Here is a 27,596-nt window from a genome sequence, read left to right as displayed (position 1 = left end):
CTCATGGATTCTTCCTGCCCACAGATTCTTCGCCGTTGAAACACTGCCACAGCAGTACTACACCATTCACGATGGTGGGCGATCGATTTCAAGGCAAACATAACTAAGATGGGAAACCCAGCTTCTGTAATACCAGCCATCCAAAATGGACGCCCTCTAGACCAAAGAAGGTAGACAGTAATGGCTTGCGAAACCCAGCTGCTGTAATACCAACCATCCAAAATGGACTCCCTCCCACCCAAAGGAAGTAGCCCGTAATGGCTTGGGAAACCCAGCTGCTGTAATACCAACCATCCAAAATGGACGCCCTCCTGGCCAAAGGAAGTAGGCAGTAATTCTTGACAAATGAATGCAGAGAGGATAAAGTGACCGCCTGATGGAGGTCTATCAAGGTATTACATCTCTCCAGGACAAGCTGCCTGAACCTTAAATGAATACCTTGTAGCAAACCTTGATACACATGACAATCCCGCAAGAGGCAGATTGTTTGGTAATGGGCTTCCTTTTCTGGGGGTTTCCATAAACCAGAGAAACAGCTGATTGTTAAATTAGTATTCATCAGATGGAAACACATAAAAGTTGAGTGCTTGTTTGAAATCTCTCCTCAATCTTCGAGGGTCGTGTGTAGCAGAGACCCAGAAAATCGTTCTTGTGAAAAGGGATTAAACTCCAAGATCACCAGAAAAGGTTGCCCACACAGACCGACTGCCACTCGCTCACACAGTGGGCAGAAGTGGCAGGCGCCCAGAAGGTTGGTTTCATCAACCGGAGCTACAGGAGACAAGATGGCACAGACTCGGAAGGAGCCACTATCCACAACACGATAACCATCCCTTTCAAGCGGCGCATGCCAATGGCCAAGTGGTCCTGCTCAGGCTTGGTTGGTTCAGTGGACAACGTTGGGGTATGTTTAGGGAAACTAAGAGGTCTGGTGGAGTGTTTGACAATGGAATTGTGGGCAGAATGATAATATTCCTAGAGGGAGGTAGGTGGAATGGCCGTTTGATTTACTAGTCCGATATTCAAGGCAAGCATTTCGAGAGCACAGCGAGAAAGCCGGCGCTGTTGATATGTATAAGCCTTTGGGAGCCTCCAGTTCATGCAAACCTTTTATCAAACTAGTGAAAATGTGCGTCATGGGGGCCTTCACCTTCCTAGGCCTACCATAAGCACTCAGGTTGGAAGTGGTAGTTCACACACTGGCATTGTGTGGCCATGGGGCTTCATCCTTGATATGCCAGCAGACCTTGGTTTTACACATTATTTTCAGTGCTAGGGGCATATTTACTTGACCAATATTCTCGATGATAATGTTTCTGGTGAGAAAATAACAAATGAAATACTTCATTAATCGAGAATGACAAGGACAGAGGGTGTGCTCGTGTCACGATATGTCGTATTTCTTTGTTGCTAGGGCAAGCTTGTGGATGTCCAAATTCATGTTTTTATTAATGTATTCTGTCTTCTAAACTTATCCTCCCCACATTGCTAACCAAGAGCAGGGCTCACTGGTGTGGCAGTTTAGAGACATGTGACGGTTAAAGCGAGTCCCTTTCGGGGTTTACATCGCAAAAGAGTGTAATGAAGGATTGGGCTGACAACCACGCATCGAAAGCTAGAAGTACCATCCACTGAATGAGATCCCAATAGGTCTTAATACTGAAACAGAATCATCAAACTGAAAGAAAATGCAGGTGTCCTTATTGCTGGTGACTGTTGATGAGGTAGGGATGGGTAAATATAACTGCAGTTCTTTCTTTTCACTAGTCATTTTAATACAATATGAGCACCCTTTATAGGTTGCTTCGATTGACTCAGCTAATCAAGAACAAGCATTTCTGGGAAAATCTGGACACTAATAACATCTGGTAGTTGCTCAGGCTTTCCCCTTTCCGCTCGGCTGGGCTAAGCGGAGGGTCTTTAGTTGTCCTGCCCTTAAGGTCTCCTTCCGACTCTCGGCTTATCCAGTCCCCTCTTATTCCCTTTGCTCCAACTGCTCTGACATCTCTCTTCATTATCCTAAAATGTGCTTCTTCTTCCAAAAAGGGGGCCTCTCTTGCTAAAAAACAGATATGTTTGTGAATGTGACTCCCCTGAGGCCAATGGCATTTTCCATACTATTTGCTGGCACAGCTGCTGTGCCTGGCTCCAAACACAATGCAGATATTGACTGCTCAAGCATCACACAAGACTGGGTGTGTACATGCAGACATACCAAGAGACGTGTGCAGAAACAGGGTGATGCAAGGCCAAGCATGTGGGATGATATATGACAATAGCAATTACAAAGCATCCACAAAACGCTCCTCACAAACCCTAAATTATCCCAGTATTTCCAAAGCTGTTTTTGTGCGTTTTGATGGTGTAGCACCATTTGAATTGGGAAGCCTGTACCCAGGAGTAATTTACGTTTGTGAGCTTTAACTTCGAGGTATATTGACAAGTAGCACTGTGCTCGATGTTGCTGCTTTCCGGCGGGTTTGCAGTGTTAACCCCTAACGTCTCAGCTACACATACAGTCCACTGCAGCTAGTACGAGTTGCCACCTTATGGAGTCATGAAGTCTTCCTAGGCTTAGTGATCTATGCACAGGGCATTTCACCTATACTCCGAGCTTCAGCAGGGGACACTACAAGGCCCCCTCCTGAAGAAGGGCATCTGCCTGCAACACACAGTGTTTCGTATCAATGCTGGACTTTCTCAATTATGCTTTTCACATCATTATTTAAAGCAACATAATGTCATAATATATGGCCATCTTTTTTTTTTAACCACAATATATTTTGAATTGCCAGATTGTATATGATTTGACAAGGCTTTATGTATCAATTAGCAATTGTTATACTAATTAATCTGTTAGAATGCTATGTTTGTTGTCATAATATGTGTTTTTAAAGACTTTTATTTTAACGGCTTAATTTTGTGTGCGCAATTGTAGTCGAATCGACCAATTACATACACATATATATGTATACTTATATGTGTATGTGGGAGTAGGGAGTGGTTATTGGGGGAAGGGGGTTATGGCAGTGGACTTCAAACTGGGCTCTGCCCCCCCCTAGGGGGGCCCAAATGATGTCCAGATGGGCCAAGACTCTTCAAAAAAGGGATTAAAATGACTGTTTTTAATATAAAAAAAATTGATTAAGATTACTGCTGCTAATAGACAATATAAGCAGTAAACAATCTACTTCTATTTTAAAGAGCCTGGCCCCTCCTGGACATCTTTGGGACCCCCGGGGAGAGCCAGGCACTTGGTGGTGGGGGGCACAGAAATAATATTTTCATGCAAGGGGGGCCCGGTATGAAAAAGTTTTAATACCACTGGGCTATGGGGTGGGAAAGGGATGGTTGCCACCGCCCCGCCCCCCTCCCCCACCATGCCCAATAACAAAACAAAAAACTGTGGTCGGAATCAAGTGGAGCAAAAGTGCATGAACATAGTGCAGACTTTCAAACAAACGTTTGTTGTACTATTAACCAATGGCTAAAGTAGATCCATTGAGTTTGCCTTTTAGTTTCTCCAACTGTTTTCTGTTTACATTACGCTCTGAGTGGACACACCTGATGCATGTGCAGAGGGGTAACCATTGTCAGTTGTCTCTGGCATTTGTATGAAAGATGTAGTGGTGCACAGGCCACAGTGCTGAGGACAGTAGGTGGGATGATAGACTTTGGGATGCCACATCCTCCCAGAGAAGGTGGTTCTTCAGGGCCCTTTTGATTGCAGGGAGCGAGGCAGAAGACCTCAGCTCACATGAGCCGGTGTGCTTGTGCAGTCGTGCCTGGGGTCAATGGCTCTGTAGGTGCTTCTGAGGTGGTGAGGTACCAATGTCACTGCTAGAAAAAGGAACATTTGCCTTGTACATCAAGATGAGGAGACACTGAAGGGAAGGAAGCTGATGGCTTTGAAAATCATTCTGAGGAATTTAGGAGCGTCACGGTTTTGGATAGCAAGGACTCTGATGATGTTACAGAATCATGCAAGTAAGCAGAAAATACAAAAATAGTGCTGCCAACGTGACAACCTGGTATCGAAAGCTCTTCATCGGCTATCAAGGGCCTCCAGAATACAATGTAACTGTAAATGTCATGCATGAATATGTGTATTCTTCACCAAGGATGCTCGGGGGAAGTATCGAATCCTGAGGTTTGAATACTGCAGGCACCCATGAGCTCAGTGATCTTACCCGTAACAACATAGTGACACAAAGCCAGGCTCATCTGACAATAGAGCTCGTTTCCTGGCATCCGCAGTGGGCAATCTTCGGACTGCCTTGCCAGCAGAGGTGAGAGAACAGAAGTACCTCTTCCTCAGAAAGTGGCTCATGACACATATTTTGCCAACAAACACCAATTGTACCTCTGGGCCTTCACCATCCGGCAAAGCAAGACAACAATAGAAAAGAACCACTGTGACAAATCCATCCAGGTTTGAAAAAAGAAAATTATTCTGAAAGTTTGGTTTTATTTTCAAGCATTAGATAACCCTTTTTTTTGGTTGCGTTATATTATCCATTCTTTTTAAGTTCCAATATTTGCGCATTTAGTGTGAACTTTGAACATTTGGATTATACAGGTATATTCCAACGGATCAGTAATGTTAGTTTCTTGTGGAAAATATCGAAAGTTTACAATCTAGGTCTTCAATGGACCGAATTGCACGCTAACCTCAGCACCATGAACAGTACGTTCCTTTTCTCTCTGCCAATCAGGAATAAGGATTCTGAGCCAATTACAGGCACTTTTAACTGGTGGGCGTTTGAATCCTTGTACCAGACATGCTGAGCCAAGCAGAAGGTCCATCAGTGCTGGCTGTGCCTGTGCCCCTCACTCCACTTGGCCCCCCGCCGCCTGCTCACCTTCAGTGAAGGCCACTTGCCCCTTTTCCTCCTGCACCCCACGCACAGGCCCTCTCACACCAGGAGGCTTCATGTCGTCGCGTCTTTCAGCTGCCGGTTCCCTCAGCCCGTGCCCGATTCCCTAGCAATGTACCTCTCAGGGAAATAGCGCCTTCACCTCTTCTGCTTCATTCTCAGCCCCCATGGGTGTTAAAAGCCTCAGCACATGTGGGAGGTGGAATCCTCAGGCATTTTAAGTGCCCACAGAACGTGCTCAACATCCTTGCGTCGCTCAGGACATTGCATCAGGATTCTGGTCACGCAACGCCCTGGAATTCCACCCCTTCGGGGTGCCAAAGCTACATTCTGAATGCGATACTCGTGTGAAGGAGCAGTGTGGTACATTTTGCTTTGTAACACAGCAACAAGTGAAAGTGAGACTGCATCAAGTGTAAACAGGCCCCTCAACACTCTCGCGTGGCCCTGATATCAGTAGTATCCCGGTATTGTTTCAAGGCTGAAACGTATCTACCTCAGACTGAGAAGCCACAGCAGATTTCTCGCAGTTAAAGGTTTCGCCTGCTATCTGAACTAGACCAAGCTCTGACCCTAGAGACTTCAGCGATAACACGTCATTATACTTGCTCCTACGCTCAAGATGTACCATGATTCAGCACTTTGTAATTTCTCATATTAATGAAAAAAGAAAGTGCAACTCACCTTTTCTGTCCTTACATTGTGGACCATTTTACCTATCCCATCGAAATTGGAAGTTGACCTCGTTATGCCTTTTTCGAGTCTCATACTGGCAGGCGTTTGCACAATACTCGATGTCGAAATCAAGAATTCCCCTTGTTTTTACTTTCATTCTCTAACTTCTGTAGTTGAAGGGCACGGGACGGTGGCTGGAAATTGACAATATAAAACCGTCGCTCATTAACTAGTGAGGCTGACACTAGGAATGCTTTGCTAGTGGCAGTAGGCCAGAAGACGATTTGTGAAGGTTCGTACTTTCCCACGTAGAGTCGGTGTACACATAAACGTCTTCCAGGCACTCGTTCCTGCTGTGTGGACTCCCTGGGCAAAGCAGGACAAGGGAGAAGAGTTTAACAGACAATGGCGTGACCCCTGTTGTGGGTTGCCTGCCATGGACATTCGGCAGGCACCCCAGGTGCTATTCACCTAAGCACACGACAGGTCCAGTGCCTGTGGGGGTTAGGGCCTGCTCTGGACATCCGGCAGGCCCCATGGTACTTCGGGTTATGAGCACCAATGTGGGGTGGGGGCACAGCCTGCCCAGCCCCTGACCATGCGGACCTCTGCCACCGTCCTGACACGAGGGTCCCACGGCATCAGGGCCTGCAGGCCTGGGCCTCCACGTGTAGGCCTGCAGCCTACATGCAATGAGACACGACTCAGGAGTTCCTCTTCTGGAGGCTGTAGCCATTCTGTTGCACGTACCTGCAGGGGATCCTTTTCTTAGCTTGGGCCATGACTCAGTCATGGCCCATCTAAAAGGGGCAATACACGTGGGAGGGACACATCCCCTAAAAGGGGCAATACACATGGGAGGGTCACACATAACACCCCTCCTTTTTCATAAAGAACAAACAAACGCTGCTGAGACATACATGCATCCCACCTGTTACAGAACGACAAAATACTTATCACTTTAGAACTTGCGGGGTATACAGATAGTAGGATATGCTACTCACACATACATAGCTAACTCAAATAGTTACAGACATGACACATACTAACCAATTCTAAACATACTCAGCGGGTGACAGTCGTGGTCGGCGAGCTGCCGGTGAAATGTAGGCAGTTCTACCACAATTTACAAAACCCTTTATTAACCTGGGGTTCGGAACTGCAACTACTGACAAGACGCCAAGGTTGGCGGCTGGCACTATATGCACACCTCGCAACTGCGGTATCACAGCTTCACATGGTCGCTATTTACTGAGACCACTTTAAGCATGTAACTACTACAAAACACACAAGATTACTGAGTCCTCTTTAAGCAATTGCAGGACTGCAGGATACCAGTTCGTCTTCCATCAGTGTCCGTTCAGGAGTCACTTCCTGGGTCCAGGTCCATTGATGGTACAGTTCACGGCCGGCAAAGCCGCACCTGGCGGGTACCAGGGGCCACATCGGCATAGTCCCTTTATGTTCAGAGCAGAGAGACGCAGATCACAGGGCGTCCATGCTGCTCCATGTGCTGTTGATAGGGCACGGGGTGACAGAACATCACTCACCACCTCTTCGGCGATGTTCCCCCAGTCTGGAGTGTCTCTTTCCTCCAGGAGCGCAGGAGGGCGCACAAGCACTCATGATGAGCTGCAACCCATTTCTTGCCCGATGCACCGATTCTTGGTGTTGGGGCCCAGGGCTGCCTGGTTCGCTGGTCGGCCACAAGTTGTCGGCTGAACTCTGGGGGTCCGGCAGGTACCTCCCCCTAAGCCCCGTTTAGCCTGGTCTTTCAATGGCACGGCATGCAGGGTGGCTTGTGTTTCGCTGGCGCTGTGCCAGCAGATGAACACTTCTATGTTGGTTGGCCTTCCCATTTGCTTGGTGTTACAGTGCACCAGTCCTTGTCTGGCTGGACAGGTGCGTGGTGGGAGCCACCCTCACGGATCACCTGACAGCTCCTAGCGCCTCCTGCTCAGAGTTGGGGCCCCTCACTTTGTTCAGCCCTGCGCAGGCAGCATCAGTTGCTCATTCATACTGGTGGGGTGGGCGGTGAACAGACCGCAGGATGCCCTGTTGCTCATGGTTGTGAACCCGGAGGGGCATTAGGGTGAAGGTCCCACGTCAGCCACGGTGAGACCATTGTTGATGCTGGGTCAATGCCATACTTCAATTGCACAGGGCGGTCTTTGGTGCACAGAGTCATTTGTCCATTGCGTGCAGCATCTTGGGCATTGCACTGGTAGTGAGGTATACAATGTGCAGAGTGCAGCGCGCTCAGGTACCCTGGGCTTGGAGTTATGATGTGGTGCTGGTGCATTAGCTCTGCACTGTGTCATGTGTTGACATGGAGTATGTGATTACTCATATTCCCCTGGATGGATCGGACTCATCCCAAACCTGCCCTCCATGTTGGTGCATGTGGAGCAAACTTGCCTCCTCATTTCGTCTCTGGTCTTGCGCACCTTATAGTTGCCCCCTTCCCCTCTGCACACCTTCCTGGAGTACAGGGCTACGTTTGCTCTCGCTGTACTGCTCCCGATTGGAGCATGTCATCACTTTCCTGGCCAGTGGCAGGCAGGGTGACTGCAGTGGCTCGGTGGTGGGGCCACCTAATAGGGCAGGCAGTTAGGGTGGCTTCCGTGGCATTGTGTTGGGCCACTTGTAAGACAAAGTGCTGAGGCGGGTATTGGGTTCGCCAGGATGTGTGTGGTAGTGGGGCACTGTTGACCCACCAATGCAGCCCTCCCGACATCCCCCCCCAATCAGGCATGGGAGGGCACACCTCTGTCCTTCGCTCAGGCAGCAGACACTCTTCCACCTTGATTGCGTGGCCACCAGACCACAGAGCTGATTTCCCCCGCAGTGGCAGCACTTCTTTCACTGCTCCAGACCAGAGCAAGTCCCTATGTGGCCCACCCCATGGTCTGGCTTTTGGAGGGCCATGTGTTTTCCCTGCAGAAGCTCCGACACCGGAGCATTACAAACCATCAACGCCACGCGGCCCGGGCCCATCAGAGGACCATACTTTCTTCATTTCCGTTCTGGCAGGGAGCATGCATCTTTTTTTCTTACTGCTCCTGCCGGAGCACTCCTCTTGATGTCACTGCCGCGCCCAGGATCATTGTGGGGGCTCCGGCGACAGCACAACACGAAACCGCACCTGGCCTTTGCTCCATTCCAGAGCATTTATTCTTCCCGCTGCGGGGCAGGATGGCCGCAGCGCAGCTGTGGCTCGTGCCTCCCGCTTACCTCCTTATCACTGCGGAGGCCGCTGGGCACACTTCTCCTCACGGCAGGGGGGCAGCCCACGTCATCCATGCGGCTGATGCCGCTGCCCGTCACTGCGCGGCCGAGACCACAGGGCAACCATCTCCATACCCGGAGGGGGGCACATCCACCTCGCCGGCCGCCCCTCCTTCTGGGGTGGGGGGCAGCACTGCGCATCCCTTCGTGTCAGCGGCAGCTCCTTCCTCCGGCAGGAGGTCACTTCAGGCCGCGGTTGAGGCTGCACCACTTCCTTCCCTGTCCCCCATGGCATTCGCCTCAGGGGTTTGCGGGCAGGCTCCCTCCCTGGCCGCACGAGCAATCTCCTTGCAGAGGGCTGCAGCCAGGGAGGACATCCCAGCAGGATTCCACCTCCTCCTCCTTCTTTCCCGAGAGGGAGGCGAGCATCAAAGTCCTCTCCCCAGACAGGAAGTGCCGCTTACCATTTCTAGCAGCTGCGGACGCTGCCCACGTCATCCATGCGGCTGATGCCGCTGCCCGTTACTGCGCGGCCGAGACCACAGGGCAACCATCTCCATACCCGGAGGGGGGCACATCCACCTCGCCGGCCGCCCCTCCTTCTGGGGTGGGGGGCAGCACTGCGCATCCCTTCGTGTCAGCGGCAGCTCCTTCCTCCGGCAGGAGGTCACTTCAGGCCGCGGTTGAGGCTGCACCACTTCCTTCCCTGTCCCCCATGGCATTCGCCTCAGGGGTTTGCGGGCAGGCTCCCTCCCTGGCCGCACGAGCAATCTCCTTGCAGAGGGCTGCAGCCAGGGAGGACATCCCAGCAGGATTCCACCTCCTCCTCCTTCTTTCCCCAGAGGGAGGCGAGCATCAAAGTCCTCTCCCCAGACAGGAAGTGCCGCTTACCATTTCTAGCAGCTGCGGACGCTGCATTGCTTCGCGGCCGCCCAACTTCTTTCCAGCACGGCGGATGCCGTAGGGGCAGCAGATTGGATCCTCCCTAGGCCACACAAGCACCCTCCTCACAGAGGGGCGTGGCTGGGGAGGATCCACTGTAAAGGGTGCTTCTTCCTGGGCGGGCTGGGCACTCACCCCCTCCATCTTGCAAACAGACACGCAACATCTTCTCTCCCCGGGTGGGAGAGTTCTTTCTGGATTGGCGGCAGCGCCTCCAGCACTGCCGTACTCGGGCAGAAGGTCTTCTTTCTCCACCTCCGGACAGGCCGGGCTGCAGACGAGGCACAAGATATTTCCTTTTCCTGGCAGCGGGTGCAGCAGGGGTTGGGCTGTCTCCCCTCTCCACCGCACGGCAGATGCCATAGGAGCAGCGTATCTCCTCCCCCAGGGCGCACATATTCCTTTACATGAGGGCCGCAGGCAGGGATTGCACACCACGGGCTCGTCATCGCCTCTCCATTCTTCATTGATTAGGTGACTTTCTCGTCGCCAATGTTGGGGGTTGCCTGTCATGGACATCCGGCAGGCACCCCGGGTGCTATTCACTTATGCACACAACGGGCCCAGTGCCTGTGGGGGTTGGGGCCTGACCTGGACATCCGGCAGGCCCCATGGTACTTTGGGTCATCAGCACCAATGGGGGGCTGGGAGCACAGCCTGCCCGGCTCCTGACCATGCGGACCTCTGCCACCGTCCTGGCACGAGGGTCCCACGGCATCAGGGCCTGCAGACCTGGGCCTCCACGTGTAGGCCTGCAGCCTACATGCAATGAGACACGACTCAGGAGCTCCTCTTCTGGAATCTGCAGCCATTCTGTTGCACGTGCCTGCAGGGGGCTCCTTTTATTAGCTTAAAGGGGCAATGCACGTGGGAGGGGGGCAATGCACGTGGGAGGGGGGCAATGCACGTGGGAGGGACACATCCCATTAAAGGGGCAATGCACATGGGAGGGTCACACATAACCCCGGCAAAGTGACCTCATTTTCCCGCGCCACCGTTCTAATACGTCCACAAGCTGTCTTTCTCTCTTCCAGATAAGAACACCCATGTTTTACGGCGTCAATGCGTTTTAATTCACTGCGTTCATAAACTTGCTCAAATAATGTCTTGTCCTGAGCTAATAAGAACAATACTTTGATTAGCCTGGTTTCTGTGAGCAGAGTGAAGTGTGTTGTTAAATGACCCCAAGGTTGCCTAAAATGTGCTTGCTATCTATTTGCATTCACATTTGTATTTATTTGAAGAACAGGCAGTCAATTTCGATCAGAAATGACTTATAACATATATACAGATGATGGAGGTAGTCCCTGGAAGGGTGCCATAGCACACATATGAGAACAGGCATCTAGCCAGTGCATGAGGGTGTGAACAAAATGAGAAACAGTCCAGGGACAAACCAAAAACGAACAAAAAATGTAATCAACAAAGGAACATTAAATGAGGGAGAAAGTGCTTCAAACTAAAGAGGAGAACTTTACAAATATACCCTGGAGGAACACTGGAAAACTATTGGCAAGAATCGCATTGTACTTTTTTGCAAGAAACCCAGCACCTCCCTTTACCAGCCCATCTGTTATTTCCTGCATTTTAAAACAGATTATATTAAAATGAATATTCTTACATAATTAAAAATAATGCAATTATGAATACCATATCAAAGTAGAGGCTACAGGTTTAGTCTGCAGCACCTCTTTACCCCACTTCCATAAATCATTGTGGCATGAGGCCCAGCGACTGAATGAAATATTCAGGCATCGAAACATTAACACAATATCGACCGAAGACTTTCTGGGCACTTACCAACACTTGTTGGGAATATGTCTTCATTGTTGATTTGCACCTCAATCCAGTCCATCAGGAGGCTCATATACTGGGGCGCCGGCAAGGCCGTGGGCTTCTTGTACTTCAAGTCATCCTGCCACCGATACTCATACTTTGGCCCCCCAGACATCACCGGGCATGTCCTTTCTGTGCAAAACTCACAGATGGTTCCATAGATGAGGTTGATCCTGTTGAAAAAATCCACCACGTGAACAGCCACCCAATCATTAAGGTCTTCTCCATTGGGCAGCTGAACCGAGGCCTTCAGATCCACGCCGCCCGTCAGGGAAGCTTGTGCCCGCTTGTGGAGTTCAAACCTCTGTGTCCCAGGTTCAAATTTACGTTTGGGCCGAAAGGTTCTGTCCTTGTTAAAAACCTGCTTCAATCCAATGGACATGTTACTGTTTCTATACCTCAGATCCTGTAATGAGGCACCACTAACATGTGGCTGGTTTCCCAGTTCGTCTTCCTAGGCACGCGCGTGGCGCCAATCCAGTGACAAAGACCTGCGCCAACTCCTACCAGAAGACCAGTCCTTCCTCTTCTCGGATTCCTCGGGTTAAGCCATGTTCCTGGGAAAGGAAATTAAGAAGTCAGTGTTTGCTTTGTGTTCCCCTGATTTTCTATAGAGTGGCATACAACCACCACAAGGGGTCATTCAACATTAAAAACTAGCAACCACGTCCTCTCAGATAACATCAGTAAGTAGCGAAGGCATGAAAACACCTGAATTATTACTGGATAAAAGCAGACATTGCCCTGAATACCCCACAAGTGATCACTCGTTTGCCGCAGAATATAGAACGGCTCCTTCATGACTGACATCATAAAAGGGAAAGTGAATGAGTGTTTCTGGGGGGGCGTGCTGAATGACATTTATATCTGGAAGTGTTTACTCGAAAAGAAACAAAGTCTGGGTTACATGTCTTTATACCGAAAGTGATTTATAAAGAATGCCCATATATCGAATACTTTATACTGAAAAATGTTATAGTGAGTGCACTTTTTTTTTGTTTTTTTGGGGTGTCCCCCCAACCCCCCGTCCACACCTAAAAACCCATCCCGACCATTTCCCAAAATTATTTAGGCCTTTACCCCACCCTAAATGCATTCAGTATAACATTTTTCAATATAAAGTGGGCTGTGTGAATGTGAATGCAATGCTTTATTCGAAGATATCCAAGAACAATGCTCTCTTATAAACTATAGAAGGCACAACATTTGTCGGACATAATCATGCTTATTGAATGCGCACATTCTGTAAGTTTGTCACACACACACACACACACACACACACACACACACACACACACACACTTCCAATCTGCATGCACCAACACAAAAGAAACGTATCTTAAAGGCTCTCTCTCTCCCCACTAATCTAGCACCCTTCCCCGCTCTTTTTTAAGATCTGCCAGAGCGCCTGGTGGCCAGGCAAATGACAGCAATGTGTGGTATAAATTCCAGTAACATAATGCAACATAACATGCACACAGACAGACACTTACACACACCGTTTAAAGATGTTCAGCCCTTGACTCAGTTACCTTGCACTGTTGCCTGTGATAAATCAACTTCCGGGGCACCAGTGGTCCAGGGATGAATATTGGTTTCGAAACCATCAATTATCCCCACACCTCTAGTACACCAGAAGGGATCCGAACAGATTGGAACTGTTGTGTATTATGCTTCATTAGTGATGGGTGGAATGGTATGGTGGAACTTTGGGAAGATGTTCTACAATGGAATGCTGGGGGTTGCGGGAGGCAGTTGGCAAAGGATCCTGTTGAGAATGGTTGGGAGTTTTTATGTTTACTTGCAACTTGGAAATAAACATGAATTGCAAGCACCTGAAGACAGATCGGGGTCATCATTACAATGGCGCAATGGCGACAAGGAGCTAAAGGACCCTGGTAGACCCCCAACCCCAGAACAGTTGAAATAAGTATCTCACACAGTGTGGACGAGGATCACTGCAACGTAATCTGATCGCGAAGAGAGAGGGTGAGCGGGTTCGCAAGTGGAGGGAGCCCAGCTCAGTGGGAGGCAGTGACTGCAAGTGAAGGTGTCTCCTGAGTGCAGCGACGGAGTAAGCCCGTCATCATGCACCGAAGTGCGAGGAGGCAACGTAGTCTCAGGAACAGTGTGAGATGCACGTATTGTAATTTTCCTTTTGGAGCAACCATGGCAGCATTGTGTGCACCCGTAGGAGAGATAAGTTGATCATATTGCAAGTGCATTTTGGAAACCTCCACAGCGCGAAGGTTGTTATTGCTTGAACGAATGGCATTGTCATACGACAAGCGCATGATCCATACATTGTGAGCAAGTCCAGGGGTACATACTCACGTTCCAGGAACTGGTTGGTCAGCCACGGAGCGAGAACAGTAGCGCTCGCCACGAAACTGCAGCAACGGGCGTACATAGGAATAGCGTCACAGTGTAACAAAGGATCGTATTGGAGGAAGGATCGTGTCAGCTGATTGGAACGATCAACTGATACTGTACGTAGGAAAAGCATTGCAGTGCAAGGAAGGATCGGAACAGCTGTTTGAAACGCTCAATTGACGCTGTGCATGTTACGCGCATGTTTCGACAGCTTTTTTTTTGTGATCAAAATACACCCAGGGCCCGCCAGGGAAGGGTGTGGATACTGGTTCCGGATGTGCAGTAGTGAGGTGAGGAGCAGATAACACAACACAGTGAAGCACAAAATTGATACTGAGGTGAGAAGTAAATAACAACGCAGCAAACTGTGCGGTGAAACTGATATATACAATATCTTGGAACTTGATTAATTTAACACCAAGTACAGACGGAAAAGCACAAAGTTTGCTGTGCTGCGCAGTGCAGGGGCGATGGCTATGGCAGGGGTACCTGGACCTCCAATGTTTTTGGTCAGTCCAGGCCCAGATAAAATAAAGTGGCCGGCATGGAAGAAGGGTTTCTTGCATTATGTCAAGGCGTTTTGTAGAAACAGCATATCCGCAGAACGAAAAGTGTCCATGCTTCTGCATTTTATTGGATATGAGGGTCAAAGAATTTTTGACACATTACCGGATGTTCTAGAATTAGATATTGAGGGTAATGCAAATGAATTTGATATTGCTTTAATGAAATTGGACCGTCATTTTGATGTAAGAGTAAGTACTGTACTTGAGAGGTATCATTTTGGTAAGAGGGTACAACAGGAAGGGGAGAATATTCAAGAATATGTCACGGCACTACGCCAACTTGTCCTAAGTTGTAAATTCGGGGACAGCCTGGATGAATATATCCGTGACCAATTCATGTTGCATTGTTCTAATGACAAAATAAGAGCGGAAATATGGTCGAAAGATGAACCTGCGTTAGAGGAGGTGATTGGTATAGCAAAAAGAGTAGAGCACACAATGCAGTGTGTAGCAAAGTTATCTTGAAGAGAGGTAATACCGGTAACAAATGAGGTGTTGAAGGTGAGTGACCATAAGAAAGAATATCATAAGGGAGTGAAAAAGAAGGGAAGGGAGAAAACCTCAAAGGGCCTGAAGTGGGACATGAAAGGGGTGCTAGCATAAAGGGGAACAAAAATGAAGAGAAGCTATGTTTCCGGTGTGCGAGCTCTAAGCATTTTGCAAATTCACTGGTATGTCCTGGTAGGAAAGTACTATGTAATAAATGTAAGATGAGGACATTTTGAGAATTGTTGTAAGAATGAGATCATTGGTGATGCAAGGAAGGTCCTGTACATAGGGGAAGAAGTACAACAATCATCTGCAGAGGAGGATGAGAAATTGGAGAGGGTCACTGTAAATATGGTTATGTGCAATGATGAGGAGGGGTGTGAGAGCCCTTTTGAGAATATTTTAGTGAATGGTAGGATGGTATGCATGATGGCGGACTCCGGTGCGAAACTCTCACTTATGTCACGTGAGGTATTTGAGGAGGTTGTGGGTGAAAAGGTGAGTGAATTCGCTCAATCCGACAAAAGGCCTGGGGGATACAACTGTGGTAAGATTGATTAGATTGGGTATTTTGTTGCCACATTTCAGTTCAAAGGGAGGGAGACACAGGGTAAGGTGTATGTGACCAGAAGTGGGGAAACCCTTTTGGGATGGAATGAGCAAAAGGGATTACGGATAAGATTAGATCCCAATAATGAGGATCAGGTTTTGAATAAAACGGAAAAATCACATGTGGTTGATAGTTTCCCAGAAGTCTTTTCAAAGGAGGTGGGATGTGTTAAAGATATGGTGCATAAGATTGTTATGAGAGAGGGATGTAAACCCGTAAGTGCTAAATTGCGTCCAATTCCACTTGCACTCAGGAAGGGGGTACATGACGAACTCGAGAGATTGAAAAAAGCAGGTATTATAGAGCTAGAGAAAGGGGTCAAATGGATCTCTCCTCTGGTTATAATAAAAAAAAGCAATGGTGAATTGAGAGTGTGTTGACTTGAGAGAGATGAACAAATGCGTGGTAGCGGAAAGGCATCCGTTATCAAATATGTCGGAAATGCTGAGCATGATTGGAAGGGCTAAATTCTTTACGAAACTTGATATGGCTAGTGCATACCATCAAATTCAACTTGATCAGGAGTCCAAGAACATTACAGCGTTTATCACGCATGATGGTGTGTACCAATGTTATAGAATGTCGTTGGAACCAATTTCGGCATCTTCGGTATTTCAGAAGATAATGGATAAATTGTTGGGTGACATGGAGGACGTGTGGTGCTTCCAGGATTATATTTTGGTGTGTGGAGAGGATGAGGACACCCTGGAGAAGAATGTAAGAAGGGTGGTAGAAGTGTTGAGTAAAAGGGGAATTACCTTGAGAGCTCAAAAGTGCAGTTTTGGGAAGAATGTAGTGGATTATCTTGGGCATGCGATTTCGAAGGAGGGACTGCGCCCAGCAAAAAGGACTTGGTTGATGAAATTAAGAAGATTAAATCACCAAAGGACAAGGCATAACTTAGGTCATACCTCGGTATGATAGAGTTTTACCATAGGTTAGTTGAACATTTTGCTGATAAGGTTGACAAGATGAGAAATTTGTTGAAGAAGGGTGTGGAATTTGTGTGGGATAATAGATGCTAGGAAGAATTTCAAAATATATTTAAAAAAAGAGAATGGGTATGGCCAATGCATTAGCCATGTTTGATATGAAGAAAAGATGCACTATATCAGTAGACGCTAGTGAGTCTGGGATTGGGGCAGTATTATCTATTGGTGAGGATGGCAGAGATATGGTGATAACTCATGTGTCAAGGATGTTAAAAGGAGCTGAAAAGAACTACTCAGTTCTCAAAAAAGAGGCTTTAGCATGCCATTGTGGAATTCAAAAAATTAGGAATTTTGTTTGGGGTACAGCGTTTACATTGAGAACAGATCATAAACCACTTAAATCGACTTTCGAAAAGAAGGGTTTGGATAAAGTGTCTAGAAGGGTTGCATGTTGGGTGGCGAGGCTACAGGGTCACAGGTTTGATATAGAGGTAATCTCAGGAAGAGAGAATGTAAAAGCCGACCATGTATCTAGATTGTGGGAGGAGAATGAAGAAAGCAACGAGGATCTGGTTGAAGATGATCCCTCTGATATGGTGTATGTGTCCCATGATGAGGTAATTACTCGTGGAGAATGGGAAGAAGCGTTAAATGGTGACAAAATGTGGAGTCGCATCATGGAGTTTGTGCAGCGGGGTTGGCCCGAAAAGAGGTTGTTAAGCGGTGAGGAGAGAACATTATGGGAGGTGAGGTCAGAGTTCAGCATGAGGAATGTGATTTTATACCAGTGGGACCATGTGGTTGTACCAGGTATTTACAGAGAAGGTTAATTGACATTGGGCATCAGGGTCATATTGGTATCTATGAAACCAAAGGAGTACTTAGGGGAGACTACTGATGGCTGGGGTTTGACCGTGACATTGAGAGGGTGGTAGGAACATGTGTTGAGTGTGTGATGTCAGCTAAAAATGTTGTAGCTAAACGCCAACCTATGGTAAAGTTTGATGCTCCTGTGGGTGTATGGTGTGATTTAGCAATGGATTTTATGGGTCCAATGGATTTGGTTCATTGTAGTGGTGGTCGATTTATTTTCAGGATGGACTGAATTTAAAATTGTGAGGGATGTTCATCTCAGGGTATGATAGAATTTCTACAGAGTATATTTGAGAGAGAAGGATTTCAGAGATCTACCTTGACGGACAATGGGAGGCAGTTTGTTGGTGAATTATTTAAAGATTATTTAAGGTTGTGTGGGATAAAGCATAAAAAACAGCTTTATATCATCCCCAAACGAATGGAATGGTGGAAACAGTGAATCTGAGTACTATGGATGCAGTGCGGATGTGTGGTGTAACTCGGAAAGACAAGAAAACAGTGATAAGGGAGCGATTATATGCGTTGTGTCTGACGCTTCATGCTGAGACTGGTGTCAGTGCTTTTGAGCTAATGAGAGGCAGGAGACCAAATACCATGGTGTCTCCACCGTAGTTGGGAAGGTTCAAAGAGTCTGATTGTGTGGTAGAAGAAGTTAAGAGGGTGGATGAGAGAAAAGATGATTGGGTGGAAAGAGTGAATCGGAAAACGCTAAGAAGGGCGATTAAGATTGAAGTCGGGGATTGGGTACGCATCAAGAAGAGAGTTGTAAAGAAGAAAGGTGACTCCATATATTCTGAGCCATTACGAGTGTCGCAAGTGTTGAAGGGTGCTCTGAGGGTACACAGTGGGCAAGTATGGAATATGTCCAGAATAGCGAAGGTGAGATCAGGGTATAATCAAGACCTAAATGAAGAGAGATAAATATTGTTTCATCATGTTGTGTCATGATTACAAAATATATCAATGTGTTTAGTCTACCATGACATATGTTTTTCTAGTTCCTAAAATTGTGTGTATACTTTTGTTTTTTTTTCTTTCATTTTTTTTTTTATTGTAACACTAGTTGTAGTAGAAAGGCACATATTGTTCAGTACCTTGTTATTTTATTGATGTTACATCACAGCTTAGTTCTTGGGGGAAGAGGAGTGTTTGTTTGTGGGTTTTGTAAGGGGAGGAGATGTGTTGTGTATTATGCTTCATTGGTGATGGGTGGAATGGTATGGTGGAACTTTGGGAAGATGTTCTACAATGGAATGCTGGGGGTTGCGGGAGGCAGTTGGTGAAGGATCCTGTTGAGGATGGTTGTTTTTTTTTTAATGTTTACTTGTAACTTGGAAATAAATAGTGAATTGCAAGCACCTGAAGACTGAAGGGTCATCATTACAAAAACACAAGCAAATTATAAACCTCTTTGTTCAATTTTGGTAACGTGGATGGAACAGCAGGCTCATCTCCGCAAGGTCGTGGATCGTTGGTTAGTTGCAACACAGCGAAAATACAAAAAATCCCCAATGATAAAAGGGACTGTCCAGTCAAGGTTGTATAAAAATATCTACTTTATTATTATTCAACAGACGGTTCTTGCACACTACAAAATACAACAAACCCTGGAAAGGAATCCAGAGGACGGGCAGTTTCAAGAAGGAAAAGGGATGCACTGTGGATACTGACAGGAGGGTAGTCAGTAAAATAATTAATCGCAATAGTTCCAGTATACTTGATTTCAGCACAAAGGGACAAATGGGTCGTACATTTTCACTAGGGGCATTTGGAGAAGGATCAGGGGGACAAAACCACAATGTACCTTGTGCTTGTACAAGTTCTTGGTTCTTGACAGAGTAGAGTCTGTACACGGCGGCTCGGGGTCAGGAATCGTTGCCTCAGTGCTGGTTGGTGGGTCTGAAGCACTGGAAGAGGCATCTCGGACGAGGTTACCAACTGCAGCGTGACAACAGTCAGTGGTAGAGTTGGTTGCAGCTCGAGGGGCTCGACTGACTTGAAAATGTCCTTTACCGCAGATGCTGGTTGATGCTTGTCAATGCACTCCTCCTAGCTTCTTCACTAAGCTTGAGTTGTCTTTTAAGGCGGATGGCCCAAAGCTGAGGAGAGTATTGCAGGCAACAGCCTTGTCCTTGGTTTGGTTCAGAGACTATCTGGCACTTCCCACCTAGGAAACTTGCTTGCAGAGCCTAGCAGGGCATACTGTGTGCTGGCCTACCTTCACCCCTTAAAGGCATGGTCTAGTAAAAAATGTTATTGTCCCTACGGGTCGGCCATGTTTTGTTAAGCCTAAGTGGCTCGATTTTAGTAAACTTTCCCATGGACCTTACCCGAGTTTTCGTCCATTAAACGCACGTGAAAACAAGCACCAGGGAGCCGCCATTTTCTGATAATCCTATCTCTTCCCCCATCGCCCGGGCTGACCGGCTTTTGCGGCACTAAATCAATTCCCCCGCCCCTGAGCCTGTCATCAGCAGACTCATACCGCCCATTTCCCAATGCCAAAGCACGTCTCGTGTCAACATTTGCTGCGCTTCAGCTAATGACGTGTCACCATGGAAATGGCAGGACGCCTCTTTCCTCAATAAGTATAAACAGACCGTTTCACAACACACAGCAGCAGATTTTCGATTCCATTCCTCTCTCTGTGTTACTTTGAGTATTCTGTGACTCGTTTCAGTGCTCTGGTCACCTACCTTCGCCGCTTGTAGCCCGTGTGAACACCTGTACCATCTCGGTAAATTATTTTACTCTGTTTACCACACAATGGCTACAATAATGCCCTACATGTACGAGCCTGAGTATACCGAGGAGGAACTACTGGAAAGGGAAGCACGCGAAAACGATGGGGATTCGGACGGCAGTTGGCAGGACGAATCAACAGATGAAGAGCCTGGGCCTAGTCGAATGGACGGCGTCTCCACCTGGTGCACATGCAATCGGTGCGAGATAATGCCAACTGAGGACGAGAACTGCTGCTGCAGAGAAAACTCGGGATGCCTGGCCTACATTTCGGAAGGCGAGCCACGACCGCAATGCATCACCGAGCTGCCAGACTTCAGGGCAGCCTGCCTCACACGGGCCGTGTTGAGAATAATGATGGTGCTTATGCACGAACTTCGCGCAACTGTTCGTCCTCGTAATCCGAGTAACGGGTAAGTATACTCTGCTTGTCATGCCACTCCTATTTCATGATCTTCTACTGTATGCAAAATTACATCTACATATCATTGTAACGCATGTAAGTCGTTCAATAGTGTGCATTGTCTAGATAGCATTTGTCCGTGCAGAATGCCATTAGTTACAAGAATTGTCATTGACAACAAACGTTTATTAAACTTATCTTGGTCATTAAAAACAGTTTGTTTCATTCCTTTTCACAGGTGGTACAGGCTGGTGGCCTATCGTTCCTTTACATGGTGGCTCCACGGGAGGCTTGGACACCGCGCTCGAAGAGTGATACCCGCCTGTGCCGTTCGTGCCATTAGAGAAACGTTCCCGAGTGACAGCGGTCAGTACAGGGGATTTTCTCTCGCTGTGCTGCAACCTGACCTGTATAATCTTTAAAGTCTTGTATTTTTGTGTCATGAAAATAAGATACAAAATAAAACACCACATTTATTTTAACAACGTTTGTTTCGATTTTTTAAATGAATCAAGTGTGTCTCCATTCAAGGATGGACGTCAGACATCTGTGCTTCGAATGGGTGAAGGTCTGGTCGCTGTGAAGCAGGGTGGTCACTATCTATCTAAGCTAACATAAGATATTCTCGATAATGCATGCACTAAATAACACTTGTTCAAAGTCTTTCAGTAGGTTATGTCTCTATAAAAGTCACACATATATCTATACTAACAATTACCATTGGATTATACAGGCCTTAGGGTCTTGACCACTATAATAAGCAACGATATACTATCATTGATATAAAGGCGATATACTATATATTGATATAAAGGCGGTTCGCGCCAGTGGATGAGCGCTGGCATGGGGGGCTGTCAGGGGCGTGAAAGGCCAAGGTGCCAAACTACATGTACACTTCAAAAGGTGTCCCACGCCAAGGGGCCACCGGTCACATGGCCTCCTCAGACCCTGTGTCTCCAGCCAGGCCTCCCCTTGAAGCAGGCCGCCCCCCTGCAATCCACATAAGTGTGTCTCCATTCAGCAGTCTTCCTGTGCCTTATCTGCACCCACCAGGGCCATCCATCCCACCCCCCTGTATCAAAGGCGGTTCGTGCCGGTGGATGCGCGCTGGCATGGGGGGCTGTGACGGGCGCAAACGGCCAAGGTGCCAAACTACATGTACACTTCAAAAGGTGTCCCACGCCAAGGGGCCATCGGTCACATGGCCTCCTCAGACCCTGTGTCTCCAGCCAGGCCTCCCCTTGAAGCAGGCCGCCCCCCTGCAATCCACATAAGTGTGTCTCCATTCAGCAGTCTTCCTGTGCCTTATCTGCACGCCCCAGGCCCATCCATCCCACCCCCCTGTATCAAAGGCGGTTCGCACCGGTGGATGCGCGCTGGCATGGGGGGCTGTCAGGGGCGCGAAAGGCCAAGGTACCAAACTACATGTACACTTCAAAAGGTGTCCCACGCCAAGGGGCCATCGGTCACATGGCCTCCTCAGACCCCGTGTCTCCAGCCAGGCCTCCCCTTGAAGCAGGCCGCCCCCCCTAATACCACGACATACATACGTCATTCATTCACAAACACACCCCAGTTTCTAATACTTTAAAAACCACTCGATATGTCTCATGAGAACATCTTTGTGCTTTGCAAGTCAACTCCTGAACGTGCTACCTGCGAACCACTGAGATCTATGCTAATCTGCTCGTCATCGTGCTATCCGTGAACTTCTGTGACCGCTTCGAGCATACCCATCAGTGCGCTACCTGTGGCCATCCACCTATTCTCCCGCAACATACTGCTCTGCTTGCTGAATCCAACTGTTTGTTGGTCAAGGTAAGGCCATGTATCCTTGTCATATTTCGCAGATTTTTAAATTTCTATCTATTTGCGAGTAGAGTACCCAATAGTGCTATGTTCATTGGTCTCATTGCTATTGACTTGAATTTTCATTGCTATGCTATCAATAGATCTATTTATTTTCATCTGTGTCAATTGTCATCGAATTGCATCCCTCGGGGGTCCAGTCTATGATGTAAGCATGTTTCCTTCTCGTGCAATACAGAACATCCAAGGGATGAGTCACATGTTCAGTTTTTAGTCACATCATTTATACATTTCTGCAACTTATGCAAATACTAAGCCGCACATAATGAACTGGTATAGTTCCTGCGACCAAAACAAACCTTGCATTGATCATTGTATGATTCATTTACTTTTGTATCAAATCTTTATTCTTGAAGATTGTATAATAATGTCGATATTTACTTTTCAGATTTATCAACAATGCCTGCCTGTTCGATTAGCGGTTGCCCTTCGAAGACCCATGCGAAATCTGAAGGCACTACAATGCATGTATTCCCGAAAACTGTTGATCGAATAAGAGAATGGGTCAGACATTGCGGATATCCACTGGATGAGCTGGAAAGTAGAGTCCAACAAGTCTTACAGGACAAGAGGGGTGATCGATACCGCATCTGCAGCCGGCACTTTTCCTTGGACATGTACACAACATCTTGGGTAACAAAGAAGAATAAACGGCGAACGACACGGAAATTGCTCGAAAACGCTATTCCCTCTCTATTCGTCCACATTCCGCCACCGGTGAGTCAAGTGTCTGGATTTAGCTTAAGGCCTTGCGGTAGTGTGTAGGTATCCGAACGGATTAATTGATATTGTAGGTGTTCTATCCCTTATAATAATTTCGATATTGATATGATTGTATAGTTTTTTGAATAATGACATTTACCAATATATTCTTTTTCGATTTCATAACCCACAAACGCAATGTATATATATGGGAACAGGGAACTGTGCTGTGCTGTATTGAGCATTTTACAAGTATTCTGTCGGCTTGCATGGCTATTTTTAATATTGGCATTTCATTATCAAACATTAATTTACCTTTACAACTTCTTGACTATCCCTTGAATCTGAAGCAAGAACATTCTGCATCCTTGACGTGGTCGCAGTTATCAACCATTTCTAGCGCGTATCAGGTAATCTTACTAGGCTAATCCGCTACAGACCTGTTTTATGCATGTCAAGTAATATTTTTATTTTATCGTGTAATCATTTTACCGAAGGTTTGGTTAGTGCTTTCCAATTGATATACACCTTAGTTATCGTCCACTGGTGTTTGTTTTCGGTTATAATTAGTGTTATCCATACTAATGCAAGTACTGTCTTTCAGGGAGATGCTGAAGCGTCCGCCACATCTACAACATTTCTAGATGTTCTTCAACAGCAGGAGGTATGGATACTGACAGCTCCATCGAGCGTCATCATCAGAGCTGGAATTCCTGTTGTTTGATTGTTCTACACAATGTTTCTTTGTGGTTAGCCGTTGATATGTACCTGTGCTGTCGACCCCAGGTGTGTGTTATGTTTTCACTATTGTAATACACACTAATGCAAGTACTATGTTTCAGGCAGTTGATGGAGCGTCAACCCCTGCACTTGATGCAGAGCCTGACATTCAAGTAATTCCAGGGGAAGTGGAAGCGGGACCATGCGTATACGAATCGGCGCAACAGCTTTCGGAAGTGCGCACTACATTTGCAACATCCATAGATATTCTTCAGCAGCACGAGGTATGGATAATGACAGCTCCATCATGCGTGATCATATAACATGATTCCATTTGCTATACTTTCTTCCCTATTAACGCAAGTGCTGTGTTTCAGGGAGACAACGAAGCTTCCACTACAATCACAACATCCAATTTAGATGATGCAGATGTAAATAAATTCGGAGAAATAAGTCGATGAAATGTGATCATATTTAGATTTTCCTTGATTCTTTTGGACAATGCATCATTTGCGGTTTTCTCTTTATATGTACCTGTGCGTTCGACCCCAAGTGTGTGTTGCGTTTCCAATATTGAAAAGCATACTAATGCAAGTACTGTGTTTCAGGGAGACGACGGAGCTTCCACCACAATCACAACATCTCATTTAGATGATGCAGATGTAAAGGAATCGTTGAAATAAGTCGATGAAATGTGATCATATTTGGATTTTCCTTGATTCTTTTGGACAATGCATCATTTGTGGTTATCTCTTTATATGTACCTGTGCCGTCGACCCCAAGTGTGTGTTGTGTTTCCAATATTGAAAAGCATACTAATGCAAGTACTGTGTTTCAGTGAGATGCGGATGCCTCCTCTCCAATACAACCATTCATGGCAGTCCATGCAGAGTCAGAGGTATGGATACTGACAGTTCCATCGAAATAGATCATCACTGGTCGAATACTTGTCCTTTGATTGTTGCACACAATGTTTAAATCGTGTTTGGCTATTGAGATGTACCTGTGTGTTCGTCCTCACGTGTGTTTTATGCTAACAATATTTTGATACATAGTAATGAAAGTACTATGTTTCAGGGAGACGATGGAGCCTCATTCCGTGCTGTCTATGCGGATACAGAAAATATAGTCGTTGCAGCGCAAGAGGAAGGGAGGACATGCGGAAACGAATCGGAGCTACAGCGTGCAGATGTTGAAGGTCGAGTCAAAAAGTTGCAAAGAAAAAAAAACAAAAAAGGTTAGTTACAAACATTTCATAACTTTAAAAAAATGTTTGTGCTGGGGACTATTTTATGTTTTTTTCCAGTCAATTCTACTACACTCCATCTTGTGTATAAACTGAACATCCCTTTTCCAATCTCTCCTCCAGTTACCCGTGGGTGTCAGAACTATACACACACAGACAGTGAAGCGAATGAGAGATGTGGCTTTCCAGACCGTGTACACTATGGAGGAACTATTAATTGAGGCGAGGCGTGTTCAGGCTCGAGATGCTCATGTCCAATGGCCAGAACATGAATTAACTGTGTTTGGAGACTACAGCAAAGTTGCATTGGACCATAGCTACAGTGCGACCGCACCACCACAAGAAGATGTTATTGAATGTATTGAAGATAGCTCTGAAGTAGTTGCAGATCAATTTACACAATCTACACCCGCCAAAAATTTGCCACCAAAAAACCTGTCGACATTGTTGTGTTCTCCCATCAATGTTGAAGTAATAGATGTCGAAATGACAGAGAATTAACCAGCCGCAGCATCCATAGACGCATCAGAACTTGATATCAGCGATATTACTTTCCAATGTGTTGAAATCTCCACAACGTCACAGGCCGAAACAACGTTGACGCAGGATGACAGTCTAATGAAAGAGAGAAAATACATTGTATTCGACAGTTGTTTGATGGAAATTATAAGTATGCTGAAATGTGTGCATTCCATTAGAGGGAAAGTATGTGGGAAGCCATTGATTAATGTGACTCGTCAAATAAAAGGCAGTAACGTCAAAATTAATGCCGCCTGTAGATTAAATCATAGGTTCTCATGGTCTGCACAACCGATGCTGGGGAAACTGCCAGCAGGCAATCTACTGTGTGCAGCTGCATCACTTTTTATTGGCTCCAGTTTTAGAAAGTTAGAGGCTTTCTTTCAGTTTGTGGGACTCCATTTCATTTCTAAAGCGCTGTATTACATATACCAACGTGATTATCAGTTTCCGGCCATTAGTGATGCTTGGAAAATTGAACAATTGTCTCTAGCAAGTACATTCGAAGGCAAACGATTCAGGCTAGCCGGCGATGGACAGTGCGACAGCCCTGGATTTTCTGCCAAGTACTGCACCTACCACTTTCAGGACATGGATAGTAAGAAAATTGTGAGTTCGGTGGTCGTGCAGGTAACAAAATGTACATTGTCAGTGGCCATGGCAAAACTAGGATTTATAAAATCAGTGGAATATCTACAATCAAGGGGAATGCACATCGACCTCATAGCCACGGATAGACACGTTTCAATTGCCAAGACCATGAGAGAGCAGTTCCCACACATTAAACATCAATTTGACGTATGGCATCTTGCTAATCAATCAATAAGAAAATCTCGGCTGCAGGGAAAAAAAAAGGTTTTGAAAGTATTTTGCAGTGGTCACAGTCTATCACCAACCATCTTTGGTGGAGCTCAAAAACTTGTGAGGGGTCAGTGGAAATACTACTTGAAAAATGGCGGTCACTGATGCACCACTGTACCAAAGTTCACCGCTGGACAGCAAATGAACATTTCCACCAATGTGAACATGGCCCTTTGTCCCCAGAGGAGGCACGGAAGAAGAAGTGGTTGATTCCATCTTCACTGACACACAAAGCCATTGAGAAGATTGTTTTCGACAAAACTCTATCAAGAGATTTGAGAGGACTGACAGAATTCTGTCACACAGGAGATTTGGAGGTGTTCCACAATATGTGCCTAAAGTACAGGCCAAAGCGCTTGCATTTTAGCTTTCGGGGCATGAAACATCGCACTCTACTAGCGGTCTTGGCCCATAACAGCAATGTCGGACGTAAACAATCTAGGACTAGGGGTAAACTAAGGATGCCTCGCTACACTAAGGTGTTTTCAAAACGAAGTAAGCAATGGGTGATCAAACCAGTCTATGATGAAATGCAGTTCGACTTTGTGAAAGGCCTTATTGTTGCTGTGTTAGAGAAGCACAGATATGGAATTTTGGACGTTTCTGTGCAGAGCAGTGATCCATTGCCACCGAACATTGCGACTGTGCCATGCCCACCCGAAGCACAGCTGATTGTGAAGTACAAATCCCGGTTTAAATATTTGCAATACGATTGTCTTTTTGTAAATGTTTGAATTCTCTCTATTCACCTCACATATGTGTATGTATATATTTTTCTCCTGTCTCATCTCATGTAAATGTAAATGCTGCGCACTGTTAACGGAGGGGAGGCTTACGTATTGCAAATAATAAAACAAACAAACAAACAATAAATCTCACTTTTAACTCAACTCCTGTGTTACTTTATACTTTCCCTGACCTTCCGCAAAAAATTAAATGTCTCAATTTGGGCTGCAAAGCTCGCAGACAACGGGGACAAAATTGGGGCACTTAGAACGCGCCAGCCAAGCGGGCCGTGGCATTTGGGAGAGAAGCCAGTTCGCATTTGCACATTGAGGCGCACTACATAGACGGATTCTAAACTTCAAGTTCTCACAGATGCCTATACTACGTGATGTTGCAAATAAAGA

General features: G+C 46.6%; 1 protein-coding gene across 1 annotated transcript in view; it reads right to left on the bottom strand.

The window, feature by feature from the left end:
* Window positions 1-27,596, bottom strand: part of MOB3B (MOB kinase activator 3B) — a 511,186-nt gene that overhangs the window by 267,188 nt on the left and 216,402 nt on the right. The window contains exon 2 of the mRNA XM_069630919.1: window positions 11,523-12,115. Coding sequence (XP_069487020.1) covers window positions 11,523-11,940 — 418 coding nt within the window. The 5' untranslated portion in view covers window positions 11,941-12,115. The remainder of the gene's footprint in view (window positions 1-11,522; window positions 12,116-27,596) is intronic.

The sequence above is a fragment of the Ambystoma mexicanum genome, chromosome 6q (assembly GCF_040938575.1).
Source record: "Ambystoma mexicanum isolate Mex_15411 chromosome 6q, UKY_AmexF1_1, whole genome shotgun sequence".
In the NCBI taxonomy this organism is placed as follows: Eukaryota; Metazoa; Chordata; class Amphibia; order Caudata; family Ambystomatidae; genus Ambystoma; species Ambystoma mexicanum.
The sequence above is the reverse complement of the archived record's forward strand: the minus strand, read 5'-3'. Positions and strand labels throughout refer to the sequence as shown.